We start from the raw sequence: 18,216 nt of genomic DNA, 5'->3' as shown, positions 1-18,216 counted from the left end.
GGACACAGCATTGAGTCAATGCCTCAAACATCTGAGGTTTTTCAGTTGGAGAAGTTCTGTTTTCAGGAGTAAAATGTTTAATGTGAATGAACTACTTCGAACAAGTAAACAAAATGATCATAAGCGTCTACAAAAGGTTTTTGTTAACTGGACCCTGACAAATGGGATTTTATCCTGCTTTAAGTCTTTGTTTTCACCCCTCAAATGTTATCTTTAAAATGTTTCTTATTCATGTCAAATCTGGTGTACATTTTTATTTATTTTTTAGATAAGGCAGACATGACTCCATTCTTGTAGAGAATATCACGAGAGGAGAAAAGATGATCTTCCATATTGTTCCTTCCCTAACCTTGCTCTCCTGATACAATGTTTCCTATGAAATGCACATTGTCTACTTTGGTACAGGGTGATGTTTAGGGTGTGGAAATGGGCTAATGCTGTGTTTTGACTGATACCTGTGTGGTGTAAAACCCTGGTTTTATACTTGGGAAATTGTCCAAAAAATTCCAATACATATGCTGATGTGCTATCATGTGTGCAATGATGTCAGAAGGGGGAAAACAGGGTTTGTTTGCAGTAACTTCTTTGTTGTAATATCGCAAACAGCCGTGGCAGTTTCACCATTAAGAATTCCAGCTTTAATGCATCTCCAACAGTCCCGCTCTGGTCTGGCCCCAAGTCAGATTAGGTCCAAGGCCCAATACTTTTTTCCCGCCACCTCAGGTGGAAACACAAAAGTTTAGATCTGTAGGCCAAGCCACTGTATAAAACCCTGTGGTGGAAATGCGCCATAACTGTCCCTCAGATCTTTAGATCGTCTAGTCTAGTCTTATTATTGCTGTGCTTGCTGGATCGACTGGGTCGCCGTTGGTTCTCTGCAGGCGACCCTGGAGCAGAACTGGAGCCTTTCCTTTCTGTGGTGTCACCCCCTTCTGGTTTACTGTTCATCTCTACGGCCAGGTTGTCTCTGTTCTGCTTGTAAGCCACTTTGCTGCCGTAGGGGTGGTAGGCAGTGTCAGGCTCAGTTAAGATGTACTCGTCTGCATGGTAGGGCTCGGGGGCTGGGTGGTGCCCGGGGAAGTAGTTATAGTTCGGGTCAAAGGGCACTACTGCCTCGCTGGGGGCCTTGTACCCTGCCTCAAATGTGGACTGGGCACGTCTATACCGGAGGCCCTGGCGGCACTTGGTGAACCCCAGGTGATACATCTCGACTAGGTTCAGTAGCAGTGAGATGAACGCCACTGCCAGCATGAAGAGGATGAAGATTGTCTTTTCTGTGGGCCTGGAGATGTAGCAGTTCACCACGTTGGGGCAGGGAGAGCGGTTACAGGTGTACAGTGGCTTCAGCTCAAACCCATACAGCAGGTACTGAGCTACGATAAATCCCACCTCAAACAGGGTCTTGAAGATGATGTTGAAGACATAGGTGCGCAGCAGGACCCCTCGCAGGCGGATGCGGCCCTGATCGTCCCGGACTGGGGGCTTCTTGGGCTTAGTGTCGGGCAGCAGCTGCTGCTTGTCATTGTGGATGGCCAGCTGCGCAGCCAAGTCTTTCTCCTTCTGCTTCTGTTTCTCCTCCATGCGCACCAGGTGCAGGATGTGGCCCAGGTAGATCAGAGTGGGCGTGGACACAAAGATGATCTGCAGCACCCAGAAGCGGATGTGAGAGATGGGGAAAGTCTTGTCATAGCAGACATTTTGACAACCAGGCTGCTTGGTGTCGCAGGTGAAGCCAGACTGCTCGTCACCCCACACCTTCTCAGCTGCAGCTCCCAACACCAGGATCCTGAAGATGAAGAGCACGGTCAGCCAGACCTTGCCCACTACAGTGGAGTGCTCCTGGGCACTCTCCAACAGCTTGCCCAACAAGTTCCAGTCCCCCATAGTGGCTCACTCATAGGCTCAGTCCTACAGAGAGATCCAAAACAGGAACCTGCAATCAGAATAAAAACATACAAACTAATGCACTGCATAAGAAACAACATCACAATTGCATTGAAAACCGTTGCATAATGCCTCGCCATTACTATATCATTACACCTAGGGTGGCATAATAAATGTACCTACGTGATGCATTTTCATTTGTAATGTATTTGGTTGTAAACTCATGCATTTGAAGATGAGAGCCAAATATTTTTACTGTTGCCTTTCCAACTCAATAATTTGTTTCTAGTTTTTTGCTGAGGTAGTTTTTTTAATTTGTTTGAGAGGGTTTCTGTAAATGAACCGGATTCACTATCATATATGAGGTTCTGCTTCACGTTTATGTGGTTCTGTTTCTTCTAGGATGAAAACATTTGTCAACATTTCTCCAAAATGTGAGAAGTTCTGAAAAACATGAAAAATAGTGTAATGTTGGTCATGTTCCTAGGTTATTGCCATATGCTTGTGAAATGTCTTGTAGAAAAGCTCCGGATGGTGTGTATGCATATTTTGGGGTTTTCCCTTCATTATCCTGAGATAAATACTTTTCCTCAAAGTTCCTCTGTTTTTATTAGCATGTTTGATTTAATGAACACACCCCAGGCAACAGCAGGATATCCACCCTTAAAGTAACACCTGTTTCCTTGAGGAGAAACCTCCCATCAAGCAGACCACTATCTAAGGTTGCATAATTCTGGTAACTTTCCCCAAATTCCCAGGTTTCCAGAAATCCTGGTTGGAGGATTACAGATTTCCTGTTTTTTGTCACTTTATTACAGGAATCTTTCAACCAGAATTTCTGGGAATTTCGGAAAGTTTGCAGCCTTACAATGTAATTTTATTCATTATAGGTGAGATATGAGCACGATGTATGAATGGATGATGTACAGGTAACTGCCAAAATAAAGGAAACACCAACATAAAGTGTCTAAATAGGGCGTTGGGGCACCACGAGCCGCCAGAACAGCTTCAATGCGCCTTGGTAAAGTTGGCATAGGTTCTACAAGTGTCTGGAACTCTTGGAGGAATGTGACACCATTCTTCCACGAGAAATTCCATAATTTGGTGTTTTGTTAATGGTGGTGGAAAACGCTGTCTCAGGTGTCGCTCCAGAATCTCCCACAATTGGCTTGAGATCTGGTGACTGAGACGGCTATGGCATATGGTTTACATCATTTTCATGCTCATCAAACCATTCAGTGACCACTTGTCACTCCCACCAGGATAAAAATGATTCTCCATAGGTTGAAGGCAATCATTCAGAATATCTGTGTATTTATTGGCCTTTACCTTGCCCTCTAAGGGGTTGAGCAGACCTAAACCATGCCAGGAAAAAGTACCCCACACCATAACAGAGCCACCAGAACCCTCAATTACTCGTGCTTCCTTCATTTTGGCAGTTACCTGTATATTTCATCACACTCCTTGTGTTTAATGGTAGGCTACTTTATATGTTGTATTTAGTGTATACAGTATGTGATAGCATATCAGGAATAGATCATAGAAATAGGTTGTCTCCCATTTAAAAGGTTATAGAGCAGTATATGTATCTCATACTGATCCTGTTAATAGTCCCAAAAGTGAATAGTCCCCTGCCTGTCATTTTAGTAATACAGGTATCATGTATGAATGTCCATTGCATGAAGACTAAGTACTGACTGTACCCACTACCCAGAGAGTATGCCCTGGAGCAGGTGGTGGCCTGGCCACTCTAGCTTACTGCCAAGGCAGTGTAAACTGAAGATCAGATGGAGGAGCTCCAAGACAGACATACTGACACAGACATGGCAGGTTGCAACTCTCCTCTCCCTAGATATAGATTTATGGTACATTCCCAGGGGTTGAGTGGATACTTTAGTAAACACACCTAGTCCTTGATGCAAGTTAAACTTGCCTCTGGAAGTTGCGGTCAGGTTCCCAGATCAGTTTCCCCACAGGGATTTTAAAATGATAAAAAAACGAGGCTGCTGTTACCTAATAGCCTTTCGTGACAGTGTACATGTGGATCACCAATAACTTTTCTCAATCTAAGACTTGTCTGTTTACATTCATCATAGTCCATGATCTAATCATCTCTGACTTCATCTGTTAAATTCTGCTCTTATTACACAATAAATCATATTTTATAACAACACTGGCCTGGTTAGTAGACTGGACTGCAACTACACTGAAATGACTGTCTTCCCTCATTACAGTTTCAAGTTGAACCATTTCAGAAATTCAGACACTAATACTGACCAACCTGCTTTTGGAGTTGTAATACACACTTTATTATGATACAGTGAAATGACACAATTACTGGCCTCTTGCAGTATGACTGCAGGGACCACTAATAAACATGATTTTACAATGTATGTTTCTTCAGCTGAAACTTTTATAGACACAGTGTGTCAAGACCCACCTTCCCATGATGCTTATCTCCAGTGAAATTGCAGATCCAGTGGTGGCGTCTCCACTTTGGTCGCTATCCATCACAGTCTATACTGTGGTAATCCTGTTCCCGGCAAGACCATGTCCTTGGATAGTGATGACACTAGACTTCTAATGTTAAGCTATATTTTCTACAAATGGTTTCGACGAGTTTTTAGCTCTTGTTGAATCTGCTTACTTACGCCCAATAAATGTGTCCTGTAAAAGTAACCACCAATAGGACCTATGTAAGAACCCTTTTTCACTGTCAGTTAGCTAGGATGAGAGCACTCACTCCCTGTAGAGAATTATAAAGCCCACTGCTAAAGTGGTGTTTCTTTACAACTGAGTGGCGTGTAAGTAGTCCAATGGGGGGTGGGTTTAAATCTTGCGTGGTTTGGCTCTAAATATAATTCACTGTGAAGGGAGTGACTTTGCTATCACTAAAGGGGATGTGTGTGTGGGGTGGGGTGGGGGGGGTTGGAGTTAAAAGGTGAAGTGTTCCAAGTCCTGTGGCTGTGTGGGGGTGGGAGAGCATCAGAAAATGGAAAAAGGTGGACCCTCCCTTCTTTGTTATGGTTGGGATTGACTGGCACGTACTGTGTCATTGTTGACAGGCTGACAGGAATCTCACAGTCTGTGGTGGTTGTAAATTCAGCAGAGGACATCCTTCCAAACAGAAGCAGTTATATTTACTTTCCCTAAAAGAGACAAAACCATGTTTGGTTAAACTGACCTCGGTTCATTGTAGGGATGAAATCATACCCCTTTAAGCATCAAATTGTATGGTCAGATAAGTCAACAGAGAACACATAGCACATATAAGATAAGAAAATAAGAATTTGTTCTTAACTGACTTGCCTAGTTAAATAAAGGTAAAATAAATAAAAATATGGTACATTGCAAATCTGCACTTTGAAAGGCACAGTATGAATGCTAACCATCAGAAATGATTGCTTATGGGTACTTTTGTGTGTGTAAAATATTACTGTTCTCCGATTTTTAATGAATAGATTTTACTTTTTTTTTGTTGCATTTACTATAAATCGCTCTGGATAAGAGAATCTGCTAAATGACTAAAATGTCAAATCTAAATGTTTTACAAACAGATCAAATATGACTGTATTGAATTATTAAAATTATAATTATATTGATGTCACAAAATGTAGATATTTGTTACATTTGACTGTGTAAAACCTAGCAGTACTTATTTCTCTGAGAGTGAGGTGGATATATAGTATTTTGCAAAAAAACATGACTATTTATCTTTTTGAAATGAAACCATCAAGTGATAGATTTTAAACAAATCGTCGTTGAACCCCATGCCATGATTAGATAGTGAAAAAACACATTTCTTTCAGAATTTCTTTAGACAATTAAAGCTAATTTGACAACATTTCTGAAAGTGGATATATACCATTTTGGAATGAAGCTCTTCATATGACCAAAATTTGCTGTATTTATCCAGCAAGTGTCTGATAGCAATAACTCCAGATAACATCTACATTTAATGGAGCTATACATAGCGGACAGTGAAAATCATTGTGATTAAATGTCTTCCTTCTGTCAGACCTCACACCTCATAGACTCTATATATGGTCTCTATTGACGTGCTCTAGAAAAAGAGAAATGCCCTCACACTTGCCCCTGCTAGATCCAGCTGTCCCAAGGGTGAATATTTCTTAGGCTCAGAGGCTGACCCCTCACAAGGCTATGCTATTGATAACCTGGGACCATGCACTCTACCCAGCCTGTCTGAGTCTTTAATCACTGAGGCTGCCTCAGACATTTCCTCACAGGCGGTCTGACAGCTCACGAGAACTCCAGCCTACCTCTGTCTTTTAGAAAGCTTCCCGAGACTTCATTATTTGATTGTGTTTAAATAATAAATCTATGAATTAAACTTTTTCCCTTTCAATTCTTACTCAATGGCACTGTCAATGGATGACCATAACAGCAGAGAACCTATAAACCATTAGTACCTAATGTTTTGGCTTAGTTGTATATGTTAATGCTGCTCTCCTGTGGCTTTCTGAAGTATTACATAAAGGTAACATCACCTTGTAATGCAAGACCACATACAAAATAAAGGAAACACTTGAGTAAATGAGGGATACAAATTATATTGAAAGCAGGTGCTTCCACATGTGTGGTTCCTGAGTTTATTTACGCAATTAACATCCCATCATGCTTAGGGTCATGTATAAAAATGCCCAGTTGCCCATTGTTTTGGCTACCAATCCTAGAAGAAGAGATCTCTGTGACTGAAAGAGAGGTCTCAAAGGAGCATTGGGGGTTTAAAGGGGGTTTAAAGGGTGTGTGTGTGTGTGTGTGTGTGTGTGTGTGTGTGTGTGTGTGTGTGTGTGTGTGTGTGTGTGTGTGTGTGTGTGTGTGTGTGTGTGTGTGTGTGTGTGTGTGTGTGTGTGTGTGTGTGTGTGTGTGTGTGTGTGTGTGTCACCAGATCTCAACCCTATTGAACACTTATGGAAGATTCTGGAGCGGCGCCTGAGATTACGTTTTCCACCACCATCAACTAAACACCAAATGATCGAATTTCTTGTGAAAGAATGGTGCCTTATCCCTCCAATAGAGTTCCAGACACTTGTAGAATCTATGGCAACTTTACAAAGGCGCATTGAAGCTGTTCTGGTGGATCCTGGTGGCCCAACGCCCTATTAAGACAATTTATGTTGGTGTTTCCTATATTTTGTCAGTTATCTGTACATAAAGCATTCAGAATACACTCACAAGCACATATGCATATAGTTGTGTTTACTACCAGCTCATTATAATATTTCCATGTGGCTATTGTACATAATTAAAATCAAGTGTTTTATTAGGAATTTCTAATTTTATTAGGTACAGCAATAAAAACCAGTGCAAGACATTCAATATAAGAAGGCATGGTATACAACAAAACAGGGACTAAAATGCTATATATATTATGAAGTAAAAACTTTACAGTACCACAAATTCTAAACATCTATTATCCTTATACAGCAATGCTGTATATACTGGTAAGAAAAACAATGAGATAGACATTTAAACACGTTCTCTGATCATTCGGTTCTTCCATCGTAACTTAAACGTTGAAAGTTAAGCACATTTTCTCATTCATTATCCATTCTATATTACTCTATACACTTGCATAATCAGTCTCATTCATAGCATTCAAACCACCATTCAGCTGTCTTGAAGCACCCACTTGATATTTCACTATGAAAGTGAGGTAGTTATTAGTGGTGCTTTGGAATGGCCTCATTGTTATTAGTAATACTCCACTACAACCACCAGATGTTGGTTAAATTAACCACTTGGACAGTTTTCTTGGGTTAATATTTACAATGGACAATTGAACCCATGCCCAAGCTGTCCTAAGCACGCCGCATTATCAGTGATTAAATTGGCTGTCAGGGATAGAACAACATGTTTAAATCATAATATAGAATAGATGATGAGATGGTTTAGTTGCTTGAATCTTGCAGAGCATACCGAAGACGGTATATTGAATTCAGCTGAATTTGAGGCGTTGCAAGTTAAGGGCACGTTAATAAATCAGTTTACCGTACTTTTCTTCAGTCTCCTCTTCTGTCAAGCTTGTGTCTATATCCAAATTGATATTGTCATTTTAACCACATCCATTTGAAGTGTCATTTCAACAAGTATAGAAAAAGTGTCGACACATCATCATGGTGCAGTAAGCAGATTAATGAGTGTTGTTAAGGCCCTTACCTTGAGCTTTGAGCATGTTATGTAACCAATTAGAGTTATACTGCCATGGTCCGTTTAGTTTGTTCTAGTAAGAGCAGAGCTTTTGGGTGATCCATGCCCCCATGGATGAGTCTCCAGCATTGCTTAAGTGCCTACCGCAAGCCTTCCCTGCCAGGAAGACCACCTCTGCGATGTTGAGCAGGATACAGATCCCTGACACAGCCAGCATGAACACAGTGAAGACAGTCTTCTCTGTGGGCCTGGACACAAAGCAGTCCACCGTGTTGGGGCAGGGGTACGAGTCACACTTGACTAGCCTGATCATCTTGTAGCCGGGGTAGATCATGTAGAAGAGATACATGAAGGTCACTTCGAAGATGATGCGGAAGAACAGGCTGATGATATATGTCCACCAGAGGGCACCTGTGATCTTCATCTTCTGGGTCTTGATCTGCTCCAGGTCCTTGGGGCTGGCCCGGCCAGACAGTTTATAGAGCTTCTTGTCGATGTGTCGGCGATGGGCAACATGCATGGCCACCAGCAGGGCCGGGGTGGACACCAAGATGAGCTGCAGGGCCCACAGACGGATGTGTGAGATGGGGAAGAAGTGGTCATAACAGACGCTGTTGCAGCCGGGCTGCTGGGTATTGCAAGTAAAGCCAGACTTCTCGTCGCCCCACACACTCTCTGCTGCAACCACCAGGACCAGGATACGGAAGATGAAGAGGACAGAGAGCCAGATGCGACCGATGCCCGTGGAGTGTCTGTTTACACCGCTGATGACGGCATAAAAGGACGCCCAGTTCATTTTCGATTCCAGGTCTGAAAAACAAGGATAGCATTAAAATGATTTCATTGTAGAAGCTAATAGGTCAACAATGTTGATCATTTGTTGATAATTTTGCATAAAAAATGTGCCTTACATACGTTAATTATTTCCACAAGATTTCTTTATACAAATACTAATTGCACGGATTGTTACTAAAAACACAGATCTCACATAACCCGATTCACCAGTCAACAACACTGTCCGACCAGCACTGGTCAGCGACTGAGATATTTGGAAATCTCAATAAAGCCATCCCATTCTTTAAAAGCAGAATCCCCCAAGACTAATTCCATATTCTTCAAATCCAACAGCAACTGAGCGCTCTCCAGCTTGCTAAATTTCAGATCTATTTAATTCCATTCCAGTCATTCCTGCCATGCCAGAAGAAGAGACTTGGAGAGATGGAGAGGTTACCAAGCTCAACAGGAGGTGTAAGAGGCATAGGCGGCACCCAGGGTGGAGGACAACGTTGACCCGCCGGTGTAGCATGGGCATTGATGTGCGTCCAGTGGAAAACCAAGCCTCTCTACCAGCCCTGACTTTGGTGTGTGGCTTAAGAGCGCACGTCTTTGGTCTGGCACAACACATCATGTGATCTTTTTTCCCAAAGTCACTGGCAAGGGTGTAACTGCCCCCATGTGACCATTGTGCCATGTTGACACTGGCACCAACCTGCATGGTATATCTGTTGTCTTCCCACAGCCAGACTGACCACAGACTGGGGTCGTAGTGGTGACTTTCATTAAATGTTCTATAATATTTGAAGTGCGATAACAAAAACTATGATATGTCAATGAAAATTGTCCCTACAAATAACAGGGTTCAGGTCTATTTCACTTTAACTCATTCAAATCAATATATAAATGAGAAAACATCAATATTTCAAATAATTCCCTATTGAAATATTGTATATCTTAGAGTATTAATTATAATTTCCAAAATAAAACCTTTACTTAAAGCTATTATTCAAGATATGCATGTTTTATTTTCTTACAGTGTGCACCCCTGATTTTCTTAGATACACTATATATACAAAAGTATGTGGACACCCCTTCAAATTAGTGGATTCGGCTATTTCAGCCACACCCGTTGCTGACAGCTGTATAAAATTGAGCACATAGCCATGCAATCTACATAGATAAACATTGGCAGTAGAATGGCCTCACTGAAGAGCTCAGTGACTTTCAACATGGCTCCGTCACAGGATGTCACCTTTCTAACAAGTCAGTTTGTCAAATTCCTGCCCTGCTAGAGCTGCCCCGGTCAACTGTTGTTATTATATAGTGTAAAAGTCTAGGAGCAACAACGGCTCAGCTGTTAAGTGGTAGGACACACAAGCTCACAGAACGAAACTGCTGAGTGCTGAAGCATGTAACGCGTAAAAATTGTCTGTCCTCGAGTGCAACACTCCTTCCCAAGTTCCAAACTGTCTCTGGAAGCAATGTCAGCACAATAACTGTTCGTCGGGAGCTTCATTAAATGGGTTTCCATGGCCGAGCTGCCGCACACAAGCCTAAGATCACCATGCGCAATGCCAAGCGTCGGCTGGAGTGGTGTAAAGCTCCCCGCCATTGGACTCTGGAGCAGTGGAAACATGTTCTTTGGAGTGATGAATAACGCTTCACCATCTGGCAGTCTGATGGACAAATCTGGGTTTGGTGGATGCCAGGAGAACGCTACTTGCCCAAATGCATAGTGCCAACTGTAAAGTTTGGTGGAGGAGGAATAATGGTCTGGGGCTGTTTTTCATGGTTCGGGCTAGGCCCCTTAGTTCCAGTGAAGGGAAATCTTAATGCTACAGCATACAATGACATTATAGATTATTCTGGCTTCCAACTTTGTGGCAACCGTTGGGATGAATTGGAATGCCGACTGCGAGCCAGGCCACATCGCCCAACATCAGTGCCCGACCTCACTAATGCTCTTGTGGCTAAATGGGAGCATGTTCCCACAGTAATGTTCCAACATCTCGTGGAAAGCCTTCCCAGAAGAGTGGAGGCTGTTATAGCAGCAAAGGGAGGGCCAACTCCATATTAGTGCCCATGATTTTGGAACGAGATGTTCAACGAGCAGGTGTCCACATACTTTTGGTCATGTAGTCTATTTTACAAGCAATCTATTGTGTGGCTGTTACTGGTTATGAAAAATTAAATAGAACCCAAATGGTGCTTTTAAATCATGTTAATACATCAAATGCAGCTTTTTAAGGATAGTTTTAGAATTTTTGAAACCTATTCACCAACATGTAAATCATGACAACAAAAGGAAAATAAAAATGTTTTTTGTACACTTAATTTAGATTTCACAGTTGTAACAAATTATTAAATGCATAACATTACCTTCAGTAGAAGTAATGCACAAACACACCAAGAAATAATTGAGTTGCCATTAGTATAGAAATAGTTTTTTCCATTAGTGACTATGTGAGACAAAACACCATGAGTTTGCATTGCTAATGATTTCTCTCACACTAGCCACTGCCCTGCACAGTCAGTCATATGCTCTTGTGTGAATAATTTACATACAATAGCTGCTTTTATTGGATCCAACAAGCCCCTTTAGAATTCGCCTACCCTCAGCAAAGGAAAGAATCTGTGTGGACACAAAGAAGCCTGTCCTATCTATTGTGAACTGTGCTGCAAGGGAAGTGGAGGCTCCTTTTGACGCAATACGGAGTAAAAAGTACAAAATCCAAACAAAGAAAGTCTAACCACATGCAGAGGGAGTAAATCTTATAGATAACGGTTGAGAAATAAATGCTTGCTGTGTGCGTCACAGTGTGTGTGATATTTCCAAAGACATTCTAACCTTTCCTTGTATACCCACCTGCTGTCAAAAGGTTCAGAGGAATAGTCCTAAATAGTCTTAAAGAAGCCTCAGACAGATCCACATCTAGAGGGAGCTAGGTCCAAGTATGACACACTAGCCTTGTTTATGCCTGCCGCTGAAGAGTTGCAAAGAAAAAGCTTAAGAACGGAAAAAGAACACAGACAATGGACAGAGGAACTCTCCCTAGAAGGCCAATATCCTGGAGCCTCCTCTTCACTGTTGACATTGAGACAGCTGTTTTGTGGGTACTATTTATGAAGCTGCCAGTTGAGGACTTGTGAGGTGTCTGTTTCTCAAACCAGACACTCTAATGTACTTGTCCTCTTACTCAGTTGTGCACCGGGGCCTCCCACTCTTCTTTCTATTCTGGTTAGCGCCAGTTTGCCCTGTTCTGTGAAGGGAGTAGTACATTGCGTTGTACGAGATCTTCAGTTTCTTGGCAATTTCTCGCATGGAATAGCCTTAATTTCTCTGAACAAGAATAGACTGACGAGTTTCAGAAGAAAGGTCTTTGTTTCTCTCCATTTTGAGCCTGTAATCTAACCCACAAATGCTGATGCTCCAGATACTTAACTAGTCTGAAGAAGGCCAGTTAATTGCTTCTTTAATCAGAACAACAGTTTTCAGCTGTGCTAACATAATTGCAAAAGGGTTTTCTAATGATCAATTAGCCTTTTAAAATGATGAACTTGGATTAGCTAACACAGCAGTGATGGTTGCTGATAATGGGCCTCTGTAAGCCTATGTAGACATTCCATAAAAAATCTGCCGTTTCCAGCTACAATTATTATTTACAACATTAACAATGTCTACACTGTATTTCTGATCAATTTGATGTTATTTTAATGGACAATTTTTGGGGGATTTTCTTTCAAAAACAAGGACATTTTTAAGTGACCCCAAACTTTTGAACGGTAGTGCACATATTCATACATACACATACATACATACACATATAAATATATACATATACACATACATACATATAAATACATATACATACATATTTTATTTTTATATTGGTGAAAACTAGTGAACAACAACGCTTAGCCCTGCATTTCCAGCTTATTCATACTATATACATTTTATGGACAATATTTTAATTTTGTTTGTTTTTAACTCTTATCCTTCCTCTACCTTCAACTTCTCCCATATATTTATGATGTCCATCCGGTTCTATTTGCCATACCTTTCAAACATTGCTCTTCAAAAAAGTTCTTAACCTATATTTTATTTATCACAATTTTCTTTAACTAATTATGGTCTTCAATGCAGGGCCTTGCTTTTCCCCCCTTCCACTTTTGCGGTAATGCTGTAGTTAGTTGGTTTTAATTTTGGGTAGAGCATATATTTCCATATGTTTCAGTTAGCTGCATGTATGACATAAATCTATCCACCAGTCGTATTTATGATATCATAAATACGACAATTAAATACGATATCATTATAAACAATTTTTCAATTCGTATATTTGAGTTTAACCACAATATTTGTTATCTTGTTCTGTCTTTTCTGGTGGATTAAATAGATATTGCAACCAACTTTCTATGTCTTGTTTTAAAAATAGCAATATTTGGGAGATGATTTCCTTTTCAAATAACTGAAAGTGAGAGGTTGTAATTTGAATAAAAGGAAAAAGGCCTTTCTTGAACATAGGGTGAGACATACTTACTATTTTGCTAGAGAATCAGTTCGGATTTAAGTATAACTTTTGCATGACTAAAGCCGTTAGTGAGAGGTCTAATGCTTTAATATTTAATCATTTCTGCCCTACGAATTCATATTCATTATATAAATTGGCTCGTTTAATTTTGTCTGGTTTGCCATTCCAAATAAAATTGAATATTTTTTTCTAATATAATTTACAAAACTGTTCACTAGGTGTAGTGAAGATGATAAGCAAATAGGTAAACTGGGATATGACTAAAGAGGTAATCAGGGAGATTTTTCCACAAATAGAAAGGTATTTACATTTCCATGGTAGCAAGATCTTATCTAAATTTATTAGAGTGAGATTGTTTATTTATTTTGGGATATGTATAACGAGTATATACACATCACCATCAGACCATTCTATTGGTAAACTACATGGTAAAGTAAAAGTTGTATTTTTTTGTGATCCGATACATAATATAGTACTTTTCATAATTTGGGGGTAAAAATTATCTAGATCCTTTATGAGGCTGTGGAGGGATCCAAGTTGTGGATTTAAAAGAAAACATGAATCATCAGCGTACAATGACACCTTTGTTTTTAAGCCCTGTATTTTTAATCCCTTGATATTATTGTTGGATCTAGTTTTAACAGCTAACATTTCAATGGCCATAATAAATAGATATGCCGATAGTGGACAACCTTGTTTAACTTCTCTTGACAGTTCAAAACTTTCTGAGAAGTAGACATTATTTACTATTTTACACCTAGGGTTACTATACATTATTTTAACCCATTTTATAAGAGGTTCCCCAAAATGTAAATGTTCCAGGCATTTATATATAAACTCCAGTCGTACTTTATCAAAAACCTATTAAAAGTCAGCTATGAATAGCAGGCCTGGTTTCCCAGATTTTTCATAGTGTTCTATTGTTTCCAGTGCTTGCCTTATATTATCTCCAATGTATCATCCATATAAAAAACCTGTCTGATTAGAATGAATAATATCCAACAATACCTTTTTAATTCTATGCGCTATTCATTTTGCTAGAATTTTTGCATCACACCATTTTGCCTCAAATTTCTAAATGGACTGGATCTTCATATTTCCCACTTGTATCCTGTTTCCCAGTAATAATAAAATCAGACCTTCTTGTTGAGTGTCTGATATTCTACCATTTACATAGGAGTGGTTAAAACTTGCTAATAACGGTCCTCTGAGTATATAAAAAAAGATTTGGTATACCTCAACTGGTATGCCGTCCAGCCCTGGAGTTTTCCTGGACTTAAAGGCTTTAATTGCATCAAGAAGTTCCTCTGTAATTTCATCTTCACATGGGTCTTTCTGTATGGCTGTTAATTTTACATTATTAATAGAAGAAAATCCACACAATTAGCTTCGGTTAGAGGAGACTGAAACACCTTTATAGCATTGCTTTTCCTTAGGGTGCATTTTAGTCTCTCAGTTTTTATTGTTATTCATTTGTTTTTTATCCTCTTATGTTTGTTGTGCAGTAAATATTTCAGTTTTTATTGTCTTTGTTTTTTTCCTGTGAAGTGAATTGCGTTGCAGTAATGTCTGAAATGTGCTATATAAATAAAGCTTGATTTAATTTTATTTCACTTTTTCCTGCTCTTGTCCACATTCTGATTGTGCCCACATTTTGTCAAATATGTCTACACATGGCATTCAAATGTGTCTCTGTCAACTGTTTCCACATTGTGCCCACATTTCCTGGCCCCTCCCTATACGCAAATTATTTGACAGATATTCTTTCAAAATAATATTTATTTATTTTAAGACACATATTGATCCATAAGTCTATGGTGCCACCTTTCAAATATTGATTTAATAAATGGTTTCACTGTCCAGTTCCAATTATCAATCAATCAATCAAATGTATTTATAAAGCCCTTTTTACAGTTGTGCTTATACAAAAACCCAGCCTAAAACCACAGAGACAGTAATACAGATATAGAAGAACAGTGGAAAAACTATCTAGAAATGCAGGAACCTAGGAAGAAACCTAGAGAGGTGCCAGGCTCTGAGGGGTAGCCAGTCCTCTTCTGGCTGTGCCAGGTGGAGATTACAGGAGTACATGGCCGTTAAGGTCAAATTGTTTTTCAAACTTTCATAGATGACCAGCAGGGTCAAATAATAATCACAGAGGGTGCAACAGGTCAGCACCTCAGGAGTAAACATCAGTTGGCTTTTCATAGTCGAGCATTCAGAGGTAGAGACAGGTGGTGCAGGAGAGAGAGTGAGTCTACACTTGTAAGATATCCAGACATAAAGTGTGCCCGTCTACCTCCGAAGGTGGTCAGGAAGATCTGATCACAATCAGACCATTATGCATCTTTTAATAATCTACACCTGTCTGGAAATGTGGGCACAATCAGAATGTGGACTAGATCAGGACAAAGGATGCATGTTAGAACAAGGTATAAATCGGGCTACTGACTGAGGATAAATATCACTGTACATCAAGAGACATGAAGCTAGAACTAGGTGGCCCAGAATTGAGGTGGTGTACTGGTTATGATTTCACTTTAGCACAGCTGTCCAATGGGTAGCAAATAAAGGAAACTTTTAGCGAGCATGTCCAATATATTGATTTAATTGGCTTCGAAACAGAAATACATTTTGAGATCACAATTGATGCTTTCACCAAAAGACACATATCAAGTTACATGGGAGCAATATTAGTCATGTTCAATATATATGATTTTGATTCATGCACATTTTGTGCGTGTGAATATCAGTGTGCCAATAACAATTTGCTTGGTCATAGCAGCTTATCATATTTATTCTGGACTGTATCCATATTTTTTTTATACACTAGCAACTTCTTTAAGAAACAATGAGAAAAGTAGAAAACACTCAAATGATTTGTTGTTACAATGGGAACCATGCAGGTTTTGCACACAGCATTCCTGCTATTCTGTAAAAAATAGACCAACCACTAGTCATTATCAACTCTGACAAAGGAATCGACCAAGTCTGTCAAAATCAGTGCCTGTTCAAACTGTACATCAAATCAAATCAAATTTTATTAGTCACATACACATGGTTAGCAGATGTTAATGCGAGTGTAGCGAAATGCTTGTGCTTCTAGTTCCGACAATGCAGTAATAACAACAAGTAATCTAACCTAACAATTCCGCAACTACTACGTTATACACGCAAGTGTAAAGGGATAAAGAATATGTACATAGAGATATATGAATGAGTGATGGTACAGAACGGCATAGGCAATGGTGCAGTACATGGTATAGAGTACGGTATATACCTATGAGATGAGTACTGTAGGGTATGTAAACATAAAGTGGCATAGTTTAAAGTGGCTAGTGGTCCATGTATTACATAAGATGGCAAGATGCAGTAGATGATATAGAGTACAGTATATACATATACATAAGAGATGTGTAATGTAGGGTATGTAAACATTATATTAGGTGGCATTGTTGAAAGTGGCTGGTGGTACATTTTTACATAATTTCCATCAATTCCCATTTTTAAAGTGGCTGGAGTTGAGTCAGTATGTTGGCAGCGGCCGCTAAATGTTAGTGGTGGCTGTTTAACAGTCTGATGGCCTTGAGATAGAAGCTGTTTTTCAGTCTCTCGGTCCCTGCTTGGATGCACCTGTACTGACCTCGCCTTCTGGATGATAGCGGGGTGAACAGGCAGTGGCTTGGGTGGTTGTTGTCCTTGATGATTATGGTCTTCCTGTGACATCGGGTGGTGTAGGTGTCCTGGAGGGCAGGTAGTTTGCCCCGGGTGATGCGTTCTGCCGACCTCACTACCCTCTGGAGAGCCTTACGGTTGTGGGCGGAGCAGTTGCCGTACCAGGCGGTGATACAGCCCGACAGGATGCTCTCGATTGTGCATCTGTAGAAGTTTGTGAGTGCTTTTGGTGACAAGCCAAATTTCTTCAGCCTCCTGAGGTTGAAGAGGCGCTGCTGCGCCTTCTTCACAACGCTGTCTGTGTGGGTGGACCAATTCAGTTTGTCCGTGATGTGTACACCGAGGAACTTAAAACTTTCCACCTTCTCCACTACTGACCCGTCGATGTGGATAGGGGGGTGCTCCATCTGCTGTTTCCTGAAGTCCACAATCATCTCCTTTGTTTTGTTGACGTTGAGTGTGAGGTTATTTTCCTGACACCACACTCCGAGGGCCCTCACCTCCTCCCTGTAGGCCGTCTCGTCGTTGTTGGTAATCAAGCCTACCACTGTAGTGTCGTCCGCAAACTTGATGATTGAGTTGGAGGCGTGCATGGCCACGCAGTCGTGGGTGAACAGGGAGTACAGGAGAGGGCTCAGAACGCACCCTTGTGGGGCCCCAGTGTTGAGGATCAGCGGGGTGGAGATGTTGTTACCTACCCTCACCACCTGGGGGCGGCCCGTCAGGAAGTTCAGGACCCAGTTGCACAGGGCGGGGTCGAGACCCAGGGTCTCGAGCTTGATGACGAGTTTGGAGGGTACTATGGTGTTAAATGCTGAGCTGTAGTCGATGAACAGCATTCTCACATAGGTATTCCTCTTGTCCAGATGGGTTAGGGCAGTGTGCAGTGTGGTTGCGATTGCGTCGTCTGTGGACCTATTGGGTCGGTAAGCAAATTGGAGTGGGTCTAGGGTGTCCGGTAGGGTGGAGGTGATATGGTCCTTGACTAGTCTCTCAAAGCACTTCATGATGACGGAAGTGAGTGCTACGGGGCGGTACATGTGTAAGAGGTGGGAAAGAAATCAAATGAGTCAGCCATACATTTTGAGAAAATAGCAAATTGGCTGTCACAAGGAAGTTATTTAACAACAAAAAAGTATTCAGCAAAACAAGATGAAAAAGGAGTGGCTCTCTGTAA

At 40.8% G+C, this 18,216-nt stretch overlaps 2 protein-coding genes across 4 annotated transcripts; both read right to left on the bottom strand.

The window, feature by feature from the left end:
* Positions 1 to 99: 99 nt before the first annotated feature.
* LOC129868626 (gap junction alpha-3 protein-like) lies at positions 100 to 4,687 on the bottom strand. The gene is made up of 2 exons (XM_055942767.1): positions 4,325 to 4,687; positions 100 to 1,933 (listed from the first exon to the last, which is right to left on the bottom strand). Exon 2 carries the CDS (start codon positions 1,882 to 1,884, stop codon positions 802 to 804), a length of 1,083 nt encoding a protein of 360 aa, XP_055798742.1. The 5' UTR covers positions 1,885 to 1,933; positions 4,325 to 4,687; the 3' UTR covers positions 100 to 801.
* A 2,476-nt stretch (positions 4,688 to 7,163) lies between these two features.
* On the bottom strand, positions 7,164 to 9,455 carry LOC129868623 (gap junction beta-1 protein-like). Of its 3 annotated transcripts, none has more exons than XM_055942758.1 (2): positions 8,967 to 9,455; positions 7,164 to 8,865 (listed from the first exon to the last, which is right to left on the bottom strand). In XM_055942758.1, the coding sequence occupies exon 2, from the start codon at positions 8,849 to 8,851 to the stop codon at positions 8,129 to 8,131; it is 723 nt and encodes a 240-aa protein (XP_055798733.1). In that variant the 5' UTR covers positions 8,852 to 8,865; positions 8,967 to 9,455; the 3' UTR covers positions 7,164 to 8,128. The 3 variants fall into 3 exon arrangements, with proteins under 3 accessions (XP_055798733.1, XP_055798734.1, XP_055798732.1); XM_055942759.1 differs by having other exon boundaries at positions 8,971 to 9,455; XM_055942757.1 differs by having other exon boundaries at positions 9,287 to 9,455.
* Positions 9,456 to 18,216: the final 8,761 nt, after the last annotated feature.

This window comes from Salvelinus fontinalis, chromosome 13 (assembly GCF_029448725.1).
Source record: "Salvelinus fontinalis isolate EN_2023a chromosome 13, ASM2944872v1, whole genome shotgun sequence".
NCBI lineage: Eukaryota > Metazoa > Chordata > Actinopteri > Salmoniformes > Salmonidae > Salvelinus > Salvelinus fontinalis.
Note: the sequence above shows the minus strand (reverse complement) of the source record. Positions and strands in the feature narration are given on the sequence as shown.

What these genes read in the sequence shown, in the direction of transcription:
- LOC129868623 (XM_055942757.1), bottom strand. Translation starts at nt 9,314, where the DNA reads ATGCCTCTTACACCTCCTGTTGAGCTTG. An exon ending in TACACCTCCTGTTGAGCTTG is followed by an intron (nt 8,866 to 9,286) that starts GTAACCTCTCCA and finishes CTTGTTTTTCAG; the next exon opens with ACCTGGAATCGAAAATGAAC.
- LOC129868626 (XM_055942767.1), bottom strand. Translation starts at nt 1,884, where the DNA reads ATGGGGGACTGGAACTTGTTGGGCAAGCTGTTGGAGAGTGCCCAGGAG.